This window comes from Heterodontus francisci, chromosome 14, assembly GCF_036365525.1.
Source record: "Heterodontus francisci isolate sHetFra1 chromosome 14, sHetFra1.hap1, whole genome shotgun sequence".
Taxonomy (NCBI): Eukaryota; Metazoa; Chordata; class Chondrichthyes; order Heterodontiformes; family Heterodontidae; genus Heterodontus; species Heterodontus francisci.
This window is the reverse complement of record NC_090384.1, coordinates 44,099,297-44,118,652: the sequence shown is the minus strand read 5'-3', so window position 1 is coordinate 44,118,652 and position 19,356 is coordinate 44,099,297. Positions and strand designations below refer to the sequence as shown.

At 40.6% G+C, this 19,356-nt stretch overlaps 1 protein-coding gene across 7 annotated transcripts in view; it reads left to right on the top strand.

Annotated features, from left to right (window-relative positions):
• Positions 1 to 12,674, top strand: part of LOC137377287 (voltage-gated potassium channel KCNC1-like) — a 193,592-nt gene extending 180,918 nt beyond the window's left edge. The window contains exons 2-5 of one of the 7 annotated variants that reach the window (XM_068046838.1): positions 3,511 to 4,444; positions 8,932 to 9,133; positions 11,680 to 11,681; positions 11,836 to 11,975. In XM_068046838.1, coding sequence (XP_067902939.1) covers positions 3,511 to 4,444; positions 8,932 to 9,133; positions 11,680 to 11,681; positions 11,836 to 11,975 — 1,278 coding nt within the window. Of the gene's footprint in view, positions 1 to 3,510; positions 4,462 to 8,931; positions 9,134 to 11,679; positions 11,682 to 11,835; positions 11,976 to 12,609 lie in introns of those variants that run through there. The other 6 variants (XM_068046841.1, XM_068046840.1, XM_068046839.1 and 3 more) reach the window with 6 other exon arrangements.
• The last annotated feature ends 6,682 nt before the right edge of the window (positions 12,675 to 19,356 follow it).

Sequence of the window (19,356 nt, the reverse complement as noted above, 5' to 3'; positions counted from 1 at the left end):
ACTCATTCAAATCTCCAAGCCCTCCTGGGGGCATTAAAGGCAGAATAAATATATTGCCACCAAGTCACCCAGAACTATCACTAGGGCCACCTGGAAGAAGGTGACTCTGGCAGCAACTGCCAACTCAGTCACTCCAGGCCTGCAGAACAGTGCCACAAGAAGTTCCACATCCTCAGTTGGGTGGGTAAGGTAACACACTGATTGCTGCCTTTTTCTTCCTTGCCCACCCTCGGTGATAGCAGTCTTCACCCTCTTAAATCAACAACTGCTCAGCTAACCTTCACTGTGCTCTCTGCTTAAGGGAGGGGGGGTATTCCAATTCAGCTTTGTGCAATATGGATCCCCTTACAACAATTACACAACCTAAATCCATTTCCTCCATTTTAATAGTCGCATAACCCCACAAGTCTTACTTCACCTAGAATCACATAAGACAGAAGGAGGCCATTCAGGCCATCATGCCTGTTCCAGCTGTTTGAAAGAGCTGTACAATTAGTCCCACTTTCCTGTACTTTCTCCATGGTCCAGCAAGTTTTCCTTTTCAAGTATTTATCCAATTCCCTTTTGAAAATTACCATTGAATCTGCTTCCACCAGTTTCAGGCAGTGCATTCCAAATCATCATAATTTGTGGTGTAAAAATATTCTCTTCATCTACACCACCACCCCACCCAGTCTTTTGTCAATTATCTTAAATCTCTGGTTACTGACCCTCCTGCCGGTGAAAATAGTTTCTCGCTATCTGCTCTGTCAAACCGTTCAAAATTTTGAATACTTTTATTAAATCTCCCCTTAACCATCTCTGCTGTAAGCTTTTCTAGTCTCTCCAAATAATCTTGAGCACTATTTTAGTAAATCTCCTCTGTATGCTGTCCAAGATCTTGACATCCTTCCTAACATGTGGTGCCCAGAATTGGACAAAATACACTAACTGAGGTCTAATCAGTAATTTATAAAGGGTTAGCATAACTTCCTTGCTTCCTCTCCCATGCCATTTGGCACATACTCCTGAACTGTAGCCTTACGCTCATTCGTCTATCTTCTTGTAGAAGAAATTGGTACAGAATATCAACCACAGGCTAGGCACTGGAGGGGGGCTCCCCAACCTTAAGTACCTCACCTCCTTCAAGGACAAGGCCATGGAACATTTGGGAAAACCGTCAGCTCTTACCGTGAGAGATGGCAAGGACAGCAGGATCTCCCGGTGCTAGGCTATATAAATGCAAGTTGTTGTTGCTGTCTAAGAACAGACCAACCATTGAAGATGGAATTTGAAGATATATTTACACACCCCTTGACCACTCGTGTGAGGTCATTGAGCTCCTTGTGGTATTGCATCTTCGGACTAGACTCCTGGCATTGACTGCCATGGCTATCTGTTTCCCCTGCCTTCGCAAAGTTTGTCTGGGGGGTTGCCTGGTCCTCTGTGGATAGATGTCATCTCTCCTCTCCAACTCCTGCACTAAGGCCTTCAGTGCAGTGTCATAAAATCTTGGAGCCCACTCGCTGCCAAATGCTGCCATTCTTATGCCTTTCCTATGTCAAAAGCACTTTTCAAATGACCTCTGGCCCCTGCTCGAGCAGTCTAGATTTAAGTAGTGCAAGCAAGCTTGAACCCATGCTAGCCTCTCAAGATTTTGCGTCTCCTGTTCAGGTGTGCCACCTCCCCACAGCGCTGGCTATATGCAGCAATCATTTAAATTAGCAGGCAGCATAAAGTTTGTGTGCTATTTGTAGCAGTGACAGCTACATCCATTGTTGTATGATCACCTTAAGAGTGATGTCCCTTGAAGATCTCAGTATGCTAATGAGCTAAGTACCAGGATGTAGTCATGTGACTACAAGCCAGAGTCAGTCTGCAACTGTAACACCTAGACGAAGGTTCTGTAAATAGTTTGCTCTATACTGTACATACTGGTTTAACTGTTAATAAACCTGTTAGAGATCTTCAATGAACTTGACTCCACGCATCTCATTTAAGTTGCATAAGACAACGTAAAGAACTCATTACAATCCATCACAATCCAACATTGATGTTAGAAAAGGATTCTCCAGGATGCCTTTATGGGTTCCTGCATTCTTCCTCTCAGTGCGCTAACATTTTATGTTATTATAAAAATATCCTGGTGACTTTGGTTGAGTCTGTCCCTCTAATTAATCTGGGAGCAAAGATACAAGGAGGAGTTTAAATTAAATGGAACAATTCTATAGTATTCTATAACAAATCTCTAAACTACAAAAGACATCTATAGGTTATAAGCATAGAAATTATTTTGCTTGTGATTCTGGCATGAAAATACTTAAAATAAATGGGTTAACTGGGGACTGTAGCACAGTGGTATTGTCACTAGACTAATAATTCAGAGGCCTGGACTAATATTGTAGCAACAGAAATTCAAATCCCATCATGGCAGCTGGTGGAATTTGAAAATTCAATTAGTTCAGTAAATCTTGAATGAAAAGGTTAGTCCCAGAAATGGTGATCATGAAACTACCTGATTGTTGTAAAATCCCATGTAGTTCACGAATATCCCTTTAGGGAAGGAAATCTTCCGTGCTTACCTGGTCTGGCCTACATGTGACTCCAGACCAACAGCAATGTTGTTTACTCTTAACTGCCCTCTGAAATGGCTTAGCAAGCCATTCCGATGTAGCAAGCTGCTATGGAAAATTACATCACAAGGACTGCAGCGGTTCAAGACCACTGCCTTCTCAAGGGCAATTAGGGATGGGCAATAAATGCTGGCCATGTCAGCAACACGCACATCCCATGAATGAATAAAGAACCTAATACCTCTGTTAATATAACAGATGAAGGACACACCTATGAATGTGTTAAGCACCCATTTGCCAAAATGTTATGTAGCCTTTATCTCAGTGTTTGGCTGCAGTACGTGAAAAAGATAAATAAGGTATTTGGCTATATTAGCAAAAGGATAAAGTTCAAAATGAAAAGTTTGGATTGTTGTTAAATAAAACATTGGCCGGACTGCATTTGGAGTACTGTGTGCAACTCAGGTTCATCCAATAATATGAAGGATATAATTACCCTTGAGATGATAAAGACATATAGCAAATATGCCAGGTATCAGAAATCTAACTATGAAAAAAGGTCAGAATAAGTTATTGAAGAAAGCCATTGTATCAGACGATATAAGTGGCTTCAAGGAGGCAAATAGTTGCATTTCTGAGGAGGAGGAATTGAAAGAGTAAATTGCATAGTTCTCTGCTTCCAGCAAGGAGGCATGATCATTGTGTGCACAGTTAAGAGATAGAGCAACAACTTTGTAGTGCTTCTTTTGAGCAGGATTCCCTACTGGGACCATGGAATCTCTAAATTTACCTGATGATCAGAAGGCGGGTAAGTGGAACTGAGAGCAACTGGGAAGGAATAGACTTGTTGGAAATAATAATCTTTTCCTGTTCACAGAAATAATTATGTTCTTATTGCTCTGAACTTCTATCCATGCTTTGAACTGAACTTCCAATTCTTGCCTTTTTTTCTTCACAGTACTGTGCTTTCGCTTCGCTTTTCTTCATCCTGGTGTCGATCAGCACCTTCTGCCTCGAGACCCATGAGGCTTTTAACCCAATTGTTAACAGAACGGAGATTGTAAGGAATGGAAATGAAACCCGGATGGAAATTATTCAGGAAACTGAAACAGAAGCCTTCTTAATGTACATCGAAGGAGTCTGTGTGGTATGGTTTACCTTTGAATTTCTTATGAGGATCACTTTCTGCCCTAACAAAGTGGAGTTTATCAAGAATTCTCTCAATATCATAGACTTTGTGGCCATTCTTCCCTTCTATCTGGAGGTAGGACTCAGTGCTTTGTCTTCCAAAGCTGCTAAGGATGTTCTGGGCTTCTTGAGAGTGGTCCGCTTTGTCCGAATCCTGCGAATCTTCAAGCTGACCCGCCATTTTGTGGGACTGAGAGTTTTAGGACATACTTTGCGTGCAAGCACCAATGAATTCCTGCTGCTCATCATCTTCTTGGCACTTGGCGTCCTGATATTTGCCACCATGATCTACTATGCTGAGAGGATAGGTGCTAAGCCCCATGACCTGAGAGCTGATGGACACACACACTTCAAAAATATTCCGATTGGATTCTGGTGGGCCGTGGTAACCATGACTACACTTGGCTATGGAGACATGTATCCTCAGACATGGTCGGGCATGTTGGTAGGAGCCCTCTGTGCTCTTTCGGGCGTGCTGACCATTGCTATGCCAGTCCCTGTCATTGTCAATAATTTTGGAATGTATTACTCCTTAGCGATGGCCAAACAAAAATTACCAAAGAAGAAAAAGAAGCATATACCGAGACCGCCCCAGCTGGGATCCCCCAATTATTGTAAATCTGGTGTAAACTCTCCACATCACAGTACACAGAGTGACACATGCCCACTCGCTCAGGAAGAAATTTTAGAAATAAACAGAGCAGGTAGGAAACCTCTTAGAGGAATGTCCATCTGACCCTCAAATGCCTCCTTTGCACCTATCCCTGGTAGTCATTTTATATCCCAACCAGCTTTGGGTTTCGAGAAAGGCAGCACATTTAAGCCATGCCGGTGTTTTGTATGAAATGTCCTTTTAGTAAGCATGTTACCAAATAGGGTGCAGTCAATCTAGTAAAATCCTATCTTGGAACAAATCATTCATCGTTGAGGTAACACAGTAACATCAGCTAGTTGTGGATTCTTAGTATAATATGTAAATTAATGGCTTCTGGCACTTTTTCTTTTAGGAAAAAGAATGAAAAAATGTAGAATATTTGTATCCCAGAATGGCTACCAAAACCTATTATTTTTGCTATTATATTTAGTATTATTCATAGTTTCCTGGTTAGTTATCTCGAGAACTAGGTATAGCAATATAGCAGGTGGATTTAGGAGAGTCCCTAACCTTACTTGGTCAGCTGTGGGGATCAAAATTGGGGAAAACAATAATCTCTGGGTTTAAGGAAATATGAGATTATTGAAGATTATACCCCAGGATAAACTGAGGGCTTCGGATTCCAAATCAAATTTCTGGAACCCAATTACGGCTGCTCCTACAGGAATCTTGCTGCATATACAGGGTTAGACTTGAAACTCCTAGAAAAGTAATATAGACGAGTTTCACAGCAAAGAATATTACTCCAGATCTTAGCTTGTCTTTCTGTAAATATATCTCTGTTGCTCTTAAAAGTTTGCCGTGTATTCTCCTTGAAATAACATAGTGCAATAGTACAAATAATATTATATCTCTGTAACCTAATGTGAGAAGAAGCCAATTTCCCTGCTGTTTCTGAGTGAATTAGCATAAAATGATTGTGCATTTTAGTACAAAAAATGTTTAACTCTTTCAATGAGAGAAATATAGTCGCATAATCACATCAGATTAAGATGTTTCTAACACCTATTTTAATATTAAAAGTTTTTAGCCTAGAAATTACTATTTGTATACTAATGGACACATTTAAAATAAACAGCTTAACACCTGCATTAAAATAGGAGCGTCAAGCAAATGCTTTAAGTGTGCGTCTGCTAATATCACAACCAGAAATGTCTTATTTTGCTTCAACAAAGAGATTTCTGAGAGAAAAAAAAGACATTAAAGTATAAACAGAGAGGTTAATCCCAGGATATTTAGCAATGAGCTATGTTTCTAAATCAAAAGAGTTGAAATTACAGTTGGCAAGGTTATCATACAAACATGCAATGCACTCCTACCACATTTCTTTCTCTTTTTAACAGTAAAGTTAACCGATGAATTTTAACCAATGATCATTATCAGTAAAATAGAGAGAGGACCTTAAAATAAATGAAGGAAGTAGTCATACAATAACATTGTCAACAGTAATTTCCACCTTATTGACTCTACTTTCAAGTTCGCTATCCTTTGATTGTGGCTCTCTCTTTAGCATATTTATCTTTCTGCTTTGTTAAATCAATGTTTCTACGTTGATTAGTGTGTAAACTGATTTCCTGTACATTTTTGTCTAGCCAATGGGTACTGATGGGGTCCTTTGACAGCAAGATACAAAAATGGTCATTAGTCATGAGAAACATGGGTCACCTCCACTTCTAGTCCCACATCTAAAAGCATGCCTCTTCAATTCAGTCCCCATGCACAACTCCACACTTCTAGTCTAATTTCAATCCTACTTCCACTCCCAGTTCTGCCATGAGCCATATTCACACACTACTGCTATGTCAGCCCAACTCAATTCATCTCCCAAAGAATCTAATGTCTGATTTTGAATTAATTAAATATCTGTATTTCTTTTTCTTCAACCGAGAATTCCCCTCCACAGTGGTTGACAGGACCCTTGACCGTGTCCATTCCATGTCCTGTACGTCTGCTCTCACCCCTTCTCCTCCTTCCCAGAACCACAATAGGGTTTCCTTTGTCCTCACCTTCCACCCCCATCAGCCTCCATATTTAACGGATCATCCTCTGTCATTCCCACAACCTCCAGCATGATACCACTATCAAACACATTTTACCCTTCCCTTTCAGGCATTCTGAAGAGATTGCTTCTCCGCAACACCCTGGTCCACTCCTCCATCACCCCCAACATCCCCTCCCCTTCCCACAGCACCTTCTCATGCAAATGGAAGAGATGCAACACCTGCCCTTTTACCTCCTCCTTCCTAACTGTCCAGGATCCTAAAACTCCATCCAGCTGAAACAGCAGTTTACTTTTACTTCTTTCAATTTAGTATACTGTATTCGCTGCTCACGATGCGGTCTCCTGTACAATGGGAAGACCAAATGCAGATTGGGTGACTGTTTTGCGGAACACCTCCGTTGAGTCTGCAAGCGTGCTTCCGGGGCCTGTCATTTTAATTCTCTGCTGCACTCCCACTCTGACATCTCTGTCCTCTGCCTCCTACACTGTTACAATGAAGCTCAACATGAGCTTGGGGAACAGCACCGCACCTTTTGATCGGTACTTCACAGTCTTCCGGACTCAGCATTGAGTTCAACAATTTCAGATCGTAACCTCTGTCCCCATTTTTTCGGACAGCAGCCATTGATGATTCTGCTATTCCCCATTTACACCTCCACTTGACCTATTTTTTTCTATACTTGTCCCATTTATATCTCTTTTTGCCTTGCACCATCATTCCTTTTGTCATTTAATCTTTCCTGCCTTCCACCCTGTCACAGGCCTTCCCTTTTGTTTTTTCCCCCTTCCCCCTTTTCCTGCCTCTGTACTTGCTTAAAGCCTGTTTCATCTCGAGCTTTTTCAAGTTCTGATGAAAGGTTATTGACCTGAAACATTAACTCTGTTTCTCTCTCCACAGATGCTGCCTGATCCGCTAAGTATTTCCCACATTCTCTGTTTTTATTTCAGATTTCTAGCATCTGCAGCATTTTATTTTTGCATCTGTATGTGGAACTCAGTTCAATTCATGAAACTAACAATGATGAGAATGATTAGTTGAAAACCTCATTAATTGTGCTGCAGAATAAAGCAAATGACTCAATTCCCAGATGAACTAATATTTCTAAGAGTAATGTCTTTGCTGTGTAGTTGCAGTTGCATTTGATTGAACAAAGCCAAAGCATAATGCATATTTTGCACTGCATTTCTACAGCTAGCTGTCTCCAGCTGGCAATGCTCCCTTTCTCACATGGTCTCCCTGTACTATCCACAAACAGCCAATATATATTGACAAATAAATAAAGGGCAACAGAGAGAGGGAGAGACAATGAGGGAAGAAGAATCACACAATTGACATCTTGATACATAGTCACCATTCTGCTTGCTGTCTGGCAGCATAATACAAACCAGATTAAACATCATATGTTTAATTAATGAGCTGGTACTTAAACTATCCAATTAGGATGTAGCCAAATACATCCCAGTTACTGACTGCTGGAGAAGTTTCGTCTCTAGCTCACCGTCCTCCTCCACATTATCCTTCATTTCTTCTTCAGCATCCTTTCTATGCTCTTAACAATATTTGTCATCTTCTTCCCATATTTATACCTTCCTCATCACAACTTCAGTATTTTCCTCCACATCTTTCTTCCCACGTTCACAATATTCTTTTCCATTCTGGCATATCTACACTATTTCACTCACCATATTTGGTGAGCTTTTTTGGGTGGTGGGGGAAAGAAAAGAGATGCACTCTTTTCACTGAGACAATGTCATGTGCAAGTGATAAGATAATGTGCTTCAATGCATTTTGTGACATTGGCTCATGCATTTGTGATCAAAGGAAAGAAATTGCTAATAATGAAGATAGCAACTCTGCATTCGGTTGGCATTGGATTTTATTGAGGGATGTGAGTGGCTGATGGATCAGACAGTTGCTGCCTGATGCCACATGGTAATAGGCCTGCACAGATGATTAAAAGTCTTGCTGTCTATAAAGCAAATTGAGCACAAGACTGTGTCAGAAGAAATACTACTTACAGTTTCAGTTTACATCAAATAGAATATCAATCTTTGATCTACAGGCATGACATGATCTATCCCCAGTCAATTCTGAATTAAGCCCACTGGTTTAAGTAGCCCCAGTCAATACGTCTTGATGGCAGTCTCCTACTATAGAAATTATTTAAAAGTATTTCCTATGCAACACATTACTCACAGTAGTGTATATTTATATTCCTCCATCAGCCAGTGTTTTAGAAATTGATTGTTTCTGTCTCTCAAAGTCCTGCTCTTTCTATTCCATGCACATTGAGGTTAGTTACTTTTCTTTAAAACTATGAAACTTATTTGTCAAATGTTTGGTGCCGTTGCTTACTATATTTGTGTGATTTCATTTGCAAATGCAAAATATTTTATTGGCTGAATGTGCTGCCTCTGGAGTAACTTTAGTAGATTGCATAGAGCATTGCAAAGCATAGATTCTACTAACCTTTAGTAAGAAACGCAAACATAGTACCTAGCATTTCATTCAGCTTTTGCTTGTATATTTGAAGATTTTAAACAGAACGGTGATGCAGCAAATGCAGCATTGGCAAACGAAGATTGTCCTCATATTGACCAGGCAATGACGCCTGAGGATCACCTCCCCTTCATTCGTTCTAACACCAGGGAGAGGAATGCCAGAGACGGACCCTGCTTCCTCTTATCAACCGGGGAATTTGCATGTCCACCCGATGGAGGAATAAGAAAGGGTACGTAATACACAGGCAAGATACAGTAACCTTATAGGTATACATATCAATCTGTTAATCTAGTATTGCTAGGATATACAGCTGCATTGGAGAAGGTATATCATGGATTAATAAGCAATGCTTAGCTGTGTAGAGTAACTGTCTATGAAATTCCATAGAGATTTTAGAAAGACGCTAAGCGCCATGAATTAAAGTGTAGAATTTCATTCAAGTCCTCTCACTGGTGTATTGTATATATATATATGTATATATATAGATCTATACATAGAGAGACAGTATTATCCAAACCATACCATTGGTATGGTATATAGGAGCTTCATGTGCCATTTCTGATGGACAGTCTTCTATAGAGAACACTTAATATGTAAATATAATTTATAAAGTAAATTAAAAGCCAAACGAAAAATTTGATCACAACACTTTCATAAGAAAGTAGCTTGAAAACCTCAGCTAAAATTATCTTTGTAGCAAAGTGTTGAATTTGATTCCGTATTGGACAGATTGGCTAAAGAGTAATTCACTAGTGTGTTTCAATGTCAGCATATTGTTGGCCCGTGGAAGTGTGTTTCTACCAGCATGAACGATGGAAACCTTTCAGCTTAAATCCATCCTGTACGTGTTCTTGTAGACCTGTTCAATGTTAAGTTTTTTGTGCATGTTTGAAATGGAATTGGTTGCATGTCTAGTCTTTAAACGCTTCAATGGACTTCAGAATAGTATCAAATTGGCATCAAAAAGAGGCCAATTCTTACTCACATGAAAGACTAAAGAGTCCCCAGGCATTTCTTCAGGTCATTCCATGCATTAAATACAGTGAGATATCATGGGGCTTAACCTCATAGCCAACACATATCAATCTGGTTTCCGCCACAGAGTTGACACTGATGACCTATGTAAGGGCTTTCATGAATTTAAATTTGGTAAAGTTAATTGGTTAACCCATTTTCTAGTTATTCACTCAGGATAAAAAAATAGCCAAATGGAATGACTTTGGCACAGCTTATTTTACCAGTGCAGTCTGAACATAGCATTTTCTGTTCAGTTAGTGTAATTTTTATATCTTTTCAGTGTTTACCATGTTTGACTTTCATTGTCCAGGTCTTATGGAGCTGAATAACTAGAATAGAGTCAACTGTTAAATACTTTGCTGACTAGGTCACTACACTAACTCAAGGTTCACCTAATTACCTTATATTTCTGCGGCATTCATTTTCTGATGCAAGCAAAGCAATTTCAATCACATCTCTCTTATGTGTAAACATGAAAATTGCTAGTTGGAAAGAGAGTGGGGGATATGCGGTGGTGATTTGGTAAATTATATGCTAGCCTTTCACCTCTGCAACCTGGGTTCAAAACATGCTTACATTGACGGGATGAAAGATTCCTCTATCTATTGGCCAATATATAAGATGAGTCTGCAAAGTCTCAGTTCACTCTGGCTGGGATTGGGTCCCCCACACTTATCCTTAATTTGGCAATTTCACTAACTGGAGGGAGTGGGAAACGGAAAAGAAAGCGCTTCGCAGATCGTGCTTCTCTGAAGTAGGGGCTGTGAGATGTTGCTGAAGCAGATTAGAGATGTTTTACTCTGTCTCTAATTATACTATGGTATATTGTACAATACCTGATCTAGTAATGCTTGATATGGACATTGCTGAATGGAAAGAGCTGTTTCCTCAGCAATAACATCTCTCACCTTGATGTGTACAAATTTCACATGGCAAGTTCTATATGTAAACAGTATATGTGAACCTCTTAAAAAATTTTCCACTAATATCTCTACTGAGCCAATGCCATTGCTATGGTAACAGTTTACTTTTATTTGCTTTCTGTATTTTTGTTCTCTGATCAAAAATTATTTTTAAATCAATATTTATCAATTCAAAATTGTCCTGTTTTGATGTGCCTCGGAATATTTGTGTACTACAATTTAAGTCTCGAAACACCATGTTTTCCATATTGTCCTGGCATGTAGACTCTGCTTTAGAGTCAGGCTTGCCAGCTATACTGGCAACACCAGTTTTGACGTAATCTTGATTTGGACAGCTCTTCCCTCACCCCATCTGAAAAAATGCCAATTGCTTTGCATGATCAGTTGATCATAAATAATCAATAGTGGAAAAGGAATACAGGCACACTGAGTGGCCGTTGTCTATCTGCGGAGATCAGAAGCCCAGTGGAATTGGACTTGGCAGCTACTCCACTTGCAGGCCAGTTAGATTTTTGTTGCTTCTTTGCTGCACTTTGACTTGGAGTATTTGAGTGCAATGTTGCCATCTCAGGGATGACACAAAGGCATGTATTTTGTTCATATTTTCACCTTTTAGTAATAATTGGAGTAATAATTTATTCTCAAACTGACAGTCTTGAACTCTTAAAATGGTATATTGAACCATATTATGAGTAAACAGAGATTAATAGTTCCCCGAAACAGAACTACAATCAGATTACCACAGGCGCCAACATAACATTCATAGATATCACATCACCTAAGTGCTTTCTTAGGAACTATTGTCTGGTGAAATAAGATTTGTTAACATTGGGAGGTAGAGGTAGTAACTACTCTTTGTCTTTCATTAACAGTGATACTACTCTGAGCATGCAAGTGCATGGAGATGCTTTACCAGACTGGCAATGATGTAGACTCATCATTATCCATTCTATTGTTGATCCAATGCTGTACTTTGCATTTTTCCTTACATAAAGGTTTTGAAAACTCAAGGAGCCTAAACAACAGAGCTGGCATGAGCAGAAATATACTAAAATTGCCTTCAGTGTCTTCTTCGCTCTACAGCTCTCCTTGTCCATTGAGGCATTCTCCGTCTCCCATACCATCCATTTTATAGCATGGATTAGTAGCTGAGAATGGTCCAAAGCTTTAGTCCTACAGCCTATACTGTCTTGCATAAAACCAGGTAATAAGTCTGAAGATCGCATGTCTCTGGGTAGCACCTTACTTCTGGTGGTTCTACTGTTGACGTTAGGTGGAACAAGCCGCGGTAGATTCTAGATGACATTTTCCAGGCACACAGTGGCACCAATGATCCGTAAGCTGCATATGTTTGCATAGATGGAGGTCATGCAGTTCCCAATAATTAATGGTGCAGCCGATTTCTATGGGTGCTTAGTTGTCCAATTATGAATACACTGGCTCTTTGGGAATGGGTAACCTTTATGTCTGCTGCTGCACCTGGTCAACGTTTGAAGATTTATTTCTCAGGATCTTTTGAGCCATTGGACCCTGAAGGAGTTCAGGCACACATGCACAGTTTGAGGTGCCATTGCATGGAAGACAAACCGGTTGTGAGCAATACTCTATAGAGGTCCCTGTTAGTCCGGGTGCATGCAAAGGTCTTTAGAAGAAGGACACTGCCGCCTCTGCATGTAGCTATCGATTTATTTAAATGAAACAAAATGCCACGTTTATGTTGAAGGGCAGGGGAAGAAAGCTCAAGTATTCACTGTATTCTTTGCATGCAGATTTCTGCAAAGGCAGCCCTGTCATTGCTAAATATATGCAAGCAGGGGCAGTCAGAGTAACTTAATGTGCTGGGACAGAATTGGACGCTCTGTGGGCAATTATCTGCCCACTGGGAACATTTCAAGAGAAGAAGACCAACCTCTTTAGGACAAGCAAAGCTACTCCAAGCCAAACAGATTTCTAAGGACAATTGTGTGTTACAGATTTGACCCAGAGTTGTTGGATGTTTCTAAAGCCTATTGTTTCTGAAAAAAAAACTGTAGAAGATTTGTAATTATTTGCCAGCATGAACTGCATGTTATAGAAACTGTAATTCTATGATTATCCTTTAAATCAGAAGTTTTGTTTCCTTCCAAACTCCTTTAATTTTACATAACTTTGATGTAACCATAATGTAAAAGAATTATATTTAACTACATTTATTTGCAATGGATTGCTTTTTTGTATTATTCATGAAACAGTGCAAGATTAGAGAAAAATATATGTAGGTGGCGATCGGTCATATTGACCACTCCTCCATACTTCAGAGCTCCAACAGAAACAAGCTGTTAAAAACATGTATTCAGAAAGCACTTTTGCCCCTGTCTCTGATTAGGTTGGCATGCTAGTGATCTTGTATTTTCTGGACATGTGTATCTCTATGGATATTAACTCTTCATCCAGATGGTCTTGGCCTCTTTCCATTTACCAGTGTATATTTCAGACTTGCAGACTCTCAATTAGGAAGTGTGCATTCCATTGAACTGTACCAATTTATCTGTGTCGTTTTCCATGGCGGGACCTCCGGTCCGAGTCAGCGAATGACTTCACTCCAATTTGGTCTCCTAAAGTTGGAATCAGTACTACAGCACTGTATGCAATTTAGTTCTGAATACGTGCATGCACAATATGATATGCAAAAAAATCTAGCATGAAATAAATTTTGTATTAACTCATCCTCTGCTTGTATTGTTTAGTTTATTTTGTTGTCTTTAATGTGAGTCTTGTACTGATGCATTCAATGGTGTGTCCAAATACAAATAAAGGAAGGTTAGACTGGTGGCATCAGGATATTGTCCAAACAACAGATGAGTGAACCATGATGGGCTGAGAAAGCTATTACCACCAAAGGTTCATATACAGTCTCAATTTCTATCTATAATTTAAAATGTGTTTAATTATGGATTTTATTATTCAAAAGGTAATGTAGCTGTCAAAAGGTGCAGGATCCTTTTGGGAGGAATGAATTCTGCCAACACTTTCTGCTAATGATGCCCAACCTCAGTTCAAACTTTTTTTGACAGTGAGGTTGAATGGTGCCATGGGTTAATTTAATTGTCTTCTTGATTCTAGTATCTGGGTTCAAATTCATCCTTGGCAAAGGAGATGGAGGCCTCCAGTATCTAATGGGAAATTGGCTGATATTGAATGTTCTTGTTTCTCATTATTAAAAATAGCCTGAGAGAAAAATCAAACTCATTGGGAGTAATTCTAACTTAAGCGGCCTGGTGGTAAGGGATCAGGTTCAGCTCAGATGCCCATTTTACAGCCCACCCGATTTTATGCTCATTGGCTTCAATGCAGCACAAAATTTCTGCCTCTCTTTAGGTACTTCAGCTGGGCACCCAAATTCAAAGATAACAGAAGACGTTAGCAGTACGCCTTACATACTTCCCCCTTTTAGACAGGAGGATCTGGGAGCCGTTGGCAGCAAAGAGAAATAGGCCTAAAAAGGTAAGTGTCCTTATTTCCTCCAACTTTCGCAGTGGGCTCTCAGAAATGGAGGCCTTCTTGCTGTTGTTTTTGGACAGCAGCCAGAAGGCCAAAACGTAGGTGGCCATTCTTGCTGTCTCAGGCCTCTCACGTCTGTAGCAGCGATTAGATTTTGGCTGTAATTCTGGGTGCAGGTTCATGCCAAGAGGCAGGTCTGTGCCTGAGGGATGGCAGGACACTACAGATAACTCAAGTCCAAAAGATCATACAATCAAAAGATTAGCATATTGTGCTTTCACTCTGGGTCCTGTTAACCCAGACACAGGGAATAAAGACCTTACTCTCTCTCTCATGCTGTGTTAGGTAGTACAGTGGGTTGGATTTTTTGCTATCACCTCTGAGATCTTGCACGCACTAGAAGAGATGAAGATCTCTTTTTCTTTGACGGGAAACTGAATACTGAAGTGGACTAGATATTTAAAGGGATAATTTATCTCAGGTAGTCAGCTGGCGGAATGCCCAGGCTGCTCACTCAGAAACTGTAAAGGGAGGCCCGATCCATTTTAGTGACCAGGCCTCATTAACATTCTGCCAGCCAGCTGCCCACCTGAAACAAGTGTCCAGAGGGAAGTTCTTGCTTTGGGCCTATAAAAATCAGGTGGCTTAGATGCTGATAGGTTGACAGTCCTGGACCGGGATATTTGGTTTCTGCCAGACATTTGCTCCCTCTCTGTCACATGTGGAACCTGGGCTCAAGTACAAACACAGGTCAAGATATTGCCTGCAAAAATTCTTCAACCATGCTGTGCAGAATGTTTCGCAGATGTCAGTTGTTCACTAAATAACCAATCATCAGACTACAGGCATTCTCTTTGCTAGCTCACAAAGGTACAACATTACTTCTGCCCTTTCCTGAAGGTGCTGACTCTTGCTGGGGGAACCGATACAGACAACGCTCTCGCACGCCATCCTAATTGCCCTGTGTGAGCTGAAGCATGGAGTGCCAGAAGGTTATTTACCATTAGGTCTCATCTTGTCCTCACCCAAATTACACACACATGTGCTAGGAGTGGTCACTGGATCGTGAGCAGGAATAGGACTCCTGGATGATTTTTCCCCTCCCTGGCCCAGGGCACTGAAGTCAACTGTGACACTATAAATACTGTCACTGCAGAAACCAACTAACACGGCACAAAACAGCAATTAAATCTAGGACTTTGCTGGTCAGCTTGGCTTAATACTGCAATGGGCAATATCTTTAGCCAGTAGACCATCGGTGGAACTAAACTCAGGTTTAAAGTGATCTGATCACATTACATAACAGCACTTCAAATCCTCAAGCAACTAGCATAAATGAAGCAATTTCATTCTGAGAGCCACCGTGTTCCAATCAGCCTCTGAATAATACAGCAAAATACTGCGGATGCTGGAAATCTGAAATAAAAACAAGAAATGCTGGAACCACTCAGCAGGTCTGGCAGCATCTGTGAAAAGAGAAGCAGACTTCATGTTTTGGGTCAGTGACCCTTCTTCGCAACTGATAAATATTAAAAATGTCACAGGTTATAAGCAAGTGAGGTGTGGGTGGGGCAAGAGATAACAAAGGAGAAGGTGCAGATTGGACAAGGCCACATAGCTGACCAAAAGGTCATGGAGCAAAGGCAAACAATATGTTAATGGTGTGTTGAAAGACAAAGCATTCGTACAGAATAGGTGTTAACGGACTGAATATTGAACAGCAGCAAGTGCAAACATGACAAAAAACAGTGGGTAGGCAAACTGAACAAACTAAGATGAAATGAAATAAATGCAAAAAAAAAAGGGTTGTAAAAAATGTAAAAAAGAAAAAAAGAAGAAAAAAGAAAAAACAACTAAAAATGAAAGTAAAATGGGGGGCTGTCATGCTCTGAAATGATTGAACTCAATGTTCAGTCCGGCAGGCTGTAGCGTGCCGAATCGGTAGATGAGATGCTGTTCCTCGAGCTTGCGTTGATGTTCACTGGAACACTGCAGCAATCCCAGGACAGAGATGTGAGCATGAGAGCAGGGGGGAGTGTTGAAATGGCAAGCAACCGGAAGCTCAGGGTCCTGCTTGCGGACCGAGCGGAGGTGTTCCGCAAAAGCCTCTGAATAATACAGCAAAAGACTCTGGGGCCTTGAGTTTGCTCCATAGGTGCAACCCAGAAATTAGACTCGAAAATGCACCCAATAGAGTGCCCATTTTGCCAATGTCAATTTATGCTCAAGTATCCTCCCAATCTCCTCAAAATATGCCCAAACTTAAAATGGGCATAGATCTGCCTAAACAATTGGGGCCCAAAAAGCACCAAATGCCTGCCATATATTTATTCTTTAAATATGAAAATTTAAGTTTCAATTCATTTACCATCAGGCACTCATGTTTAAGAATCTATCAGGAAAAAAATTAAATTTTTAATGCAATTTATACTTATACAATAAACATACATTAAAATAAACAGAAAATGCAGAGCAGGCCTCAGTGAGGATAAATTAAAGAAGAAATCATTATATTGCTATAAATTGTCAGAAGAATGACTTTCTTTCCTGCTACGCCTGAACATTTAATCACAATGTGAAGGGACCCTCCGATCATGAACAGTTGAAGGATACTCGCAGTTCGACAATTGGGGGAATAGCTAGTTTTGTGAGCGGAGATTCATCAAGGCGGAGGCTGTAAAAGATGGAGAGACTTGACCTTTTGTAGTTATGCATGGAACGAGCACAAATGCAGCAGTTTTAGTCTGAGATCTTTTAAATCATATTATTGGTTTATGCCCAGATTGCTCATGTCTCTGGGCACAAATGCGGGACCCTCTCGAGGCCTCAGAGTTTTTGCCTCATTGCTTTATTGTTCTGCTCTTTTGGATTCTGACGTCTTTATCAAGTTTAAAAACGCAGTAAAATCTGATGGGTCTTATAAAAATGAAAGATTGGGACAGAAATTGTTGCAGTGGCAGGTTTGGAGGCGAATAGCGTTAATTGGTCTTTTATGTTCAATATAGAAATCACACTATATTTGCTCACAAATTGCTGGAATGTCGATCTCTTAACAGTACAGGTGATGTCAATGGTACGTCTGGGACCTCATGCCCAATGCCTTATTTTTCTGACCAATTAAAGAGAATGATGGAGAAAGAAACAGAACAAAAAGGCAGAAAAGGCTGAATTAGAGTCAAACGAGCTATATAGAGAAATAAAGAGATGGAAAGAAATGAAGTGCATTAAAGGAGAGTAAAAAGAGACAGAAAGGAAAAGTAAGATTTGTTTTGAAAAGCAAAAAGAAATATTGCGGCGAGGGCCAAAGACTGTGGTTTCGGTCTTCGCAATGCTTAACTTGTGGCTTTTCCAGGACTGAATCTCAGACAAAAAATCTGACAACAGAGACAGTGGAGGGGTCAAGAGAGGTGCCAGAGCGGAAAGCAGGGTGAATTCAGTGCACATGTGGAACCTGACCCCAGTGTCTTTGGATGATATTGCCAAATGGCAGATGAGAAAGAGGAAGGACAGATCCTTGAAATACTTCAGAGTTAACAGCATTGAGGTAAAAAGGTGCAAGTTGTCATTAGCTGTGAGCCTAGTTTCATCAAAGCCAGGATGTCAATGCAGTCATCCAGAATAAGGATGTGGAAAGCAAGGGCCTTGTTAGGAAGTGGACGGATATTCTGGAGGGAAATACAGAGATAGCCGGGGATTGTTGATCGGCTTGCACGGTTCAATGGGGCAGTGATGGGCAGGGTGAGCGGGATGGGAAGGAGCTTGGTGCTATTAGCCCCCAGTGGGTAGATAGATTGGTGAGTGGGGGAATGGGATTGCCTGGATTGCTCTACAGAGAGCCAGCATGGACTCGATGGGCCAAGTGGCCTCATTCTATGCTGTAAATGACTTTATGACTCTAAGGCAGTTGGGTTGTTGTGTGTTGTTGTAGCATAGCTGGGGCATTGGTTATAAAGTCTTGGCGTCTGGACAAGGTCAACTAATAACTTATTATTTACACTCTACACAAGCCTCTCTAGCTAGCATCCTTCGTGCTGCTCCACTCTTCTCCCCAAAGCCCATTACCATGTAACTCTTACATCATCATCACTACAGCGGGAGGGGTTGCTCTCACTATCTCCAGCATTAACCCTTTCAGATCCTTATACTACATCGCCCTCCAAGTCTTTATCCATACATTTCCTTTAATATATATACATTCTTGACTTTACCCATCACCCTTTCTCCCCCAAGTCTCTGACTTCACAGATTTAATTGTTAATTGTGTGATTATATGCAGGTGAAGGGAGTTAATTGGAGTTTTAGTTGAGCACTTAAAAGCAGACTCTGGGACCGGGAGAGGGGTTTGTGTGAAGGGCTACATGTTTGTAATCCTTTTTACCCTGCACAATAAATGTGAAACAGAGTAAATACAAGCTTCAGCCTTATCCTTCTACAGCAAGCTTTCTGGAATTTAGCATGGTTGCCTAAAGCTGAAGGTTGGAAAATAGGAATTTTTTTTTGGATAGAAAACTAAAGTCTCAAGGGCCATGTGAAAAATATGGCAGAAAGCATGTGCAAATTGTCAGGGTATGATTACCTGCCAGTGTTTTCAGAGTCTGAACCATATGACCAGAGGAAGAATGAAGTGGATATGTGGACACGGGTTACATCTCTACCAAAGAGAAAACAAGGTATGGCCTTGCTGTTGTCACCTCCTACCAAAAGTACCTATTGAATGTGTATGAGGCATAGTCAGACTTTGATAGATTTTGGAAAACAGATGGTTATTCAATGGAGGAATATATCATGGACTTTATCAGACTGTGTAGAAGATTGAGGAAATTCAATTTGGAGATCCCTGATTCAGTGCTGGCTTTAAAATTGCTAGATGGTGCTAGGGTGTCGCATCTAGACAGGCTCCCGGTTCTAACTGGGGTTTGGGTCTTGAACAAAGACTCCCTGTTGGACCAAGTGTCTGTGGGCTTAAAAAAAAAAAAAATTCCTGGGGAAACAGTCATTTCCTGCAAACCTGGTAGAACAAGGGGGACATTCTGCAG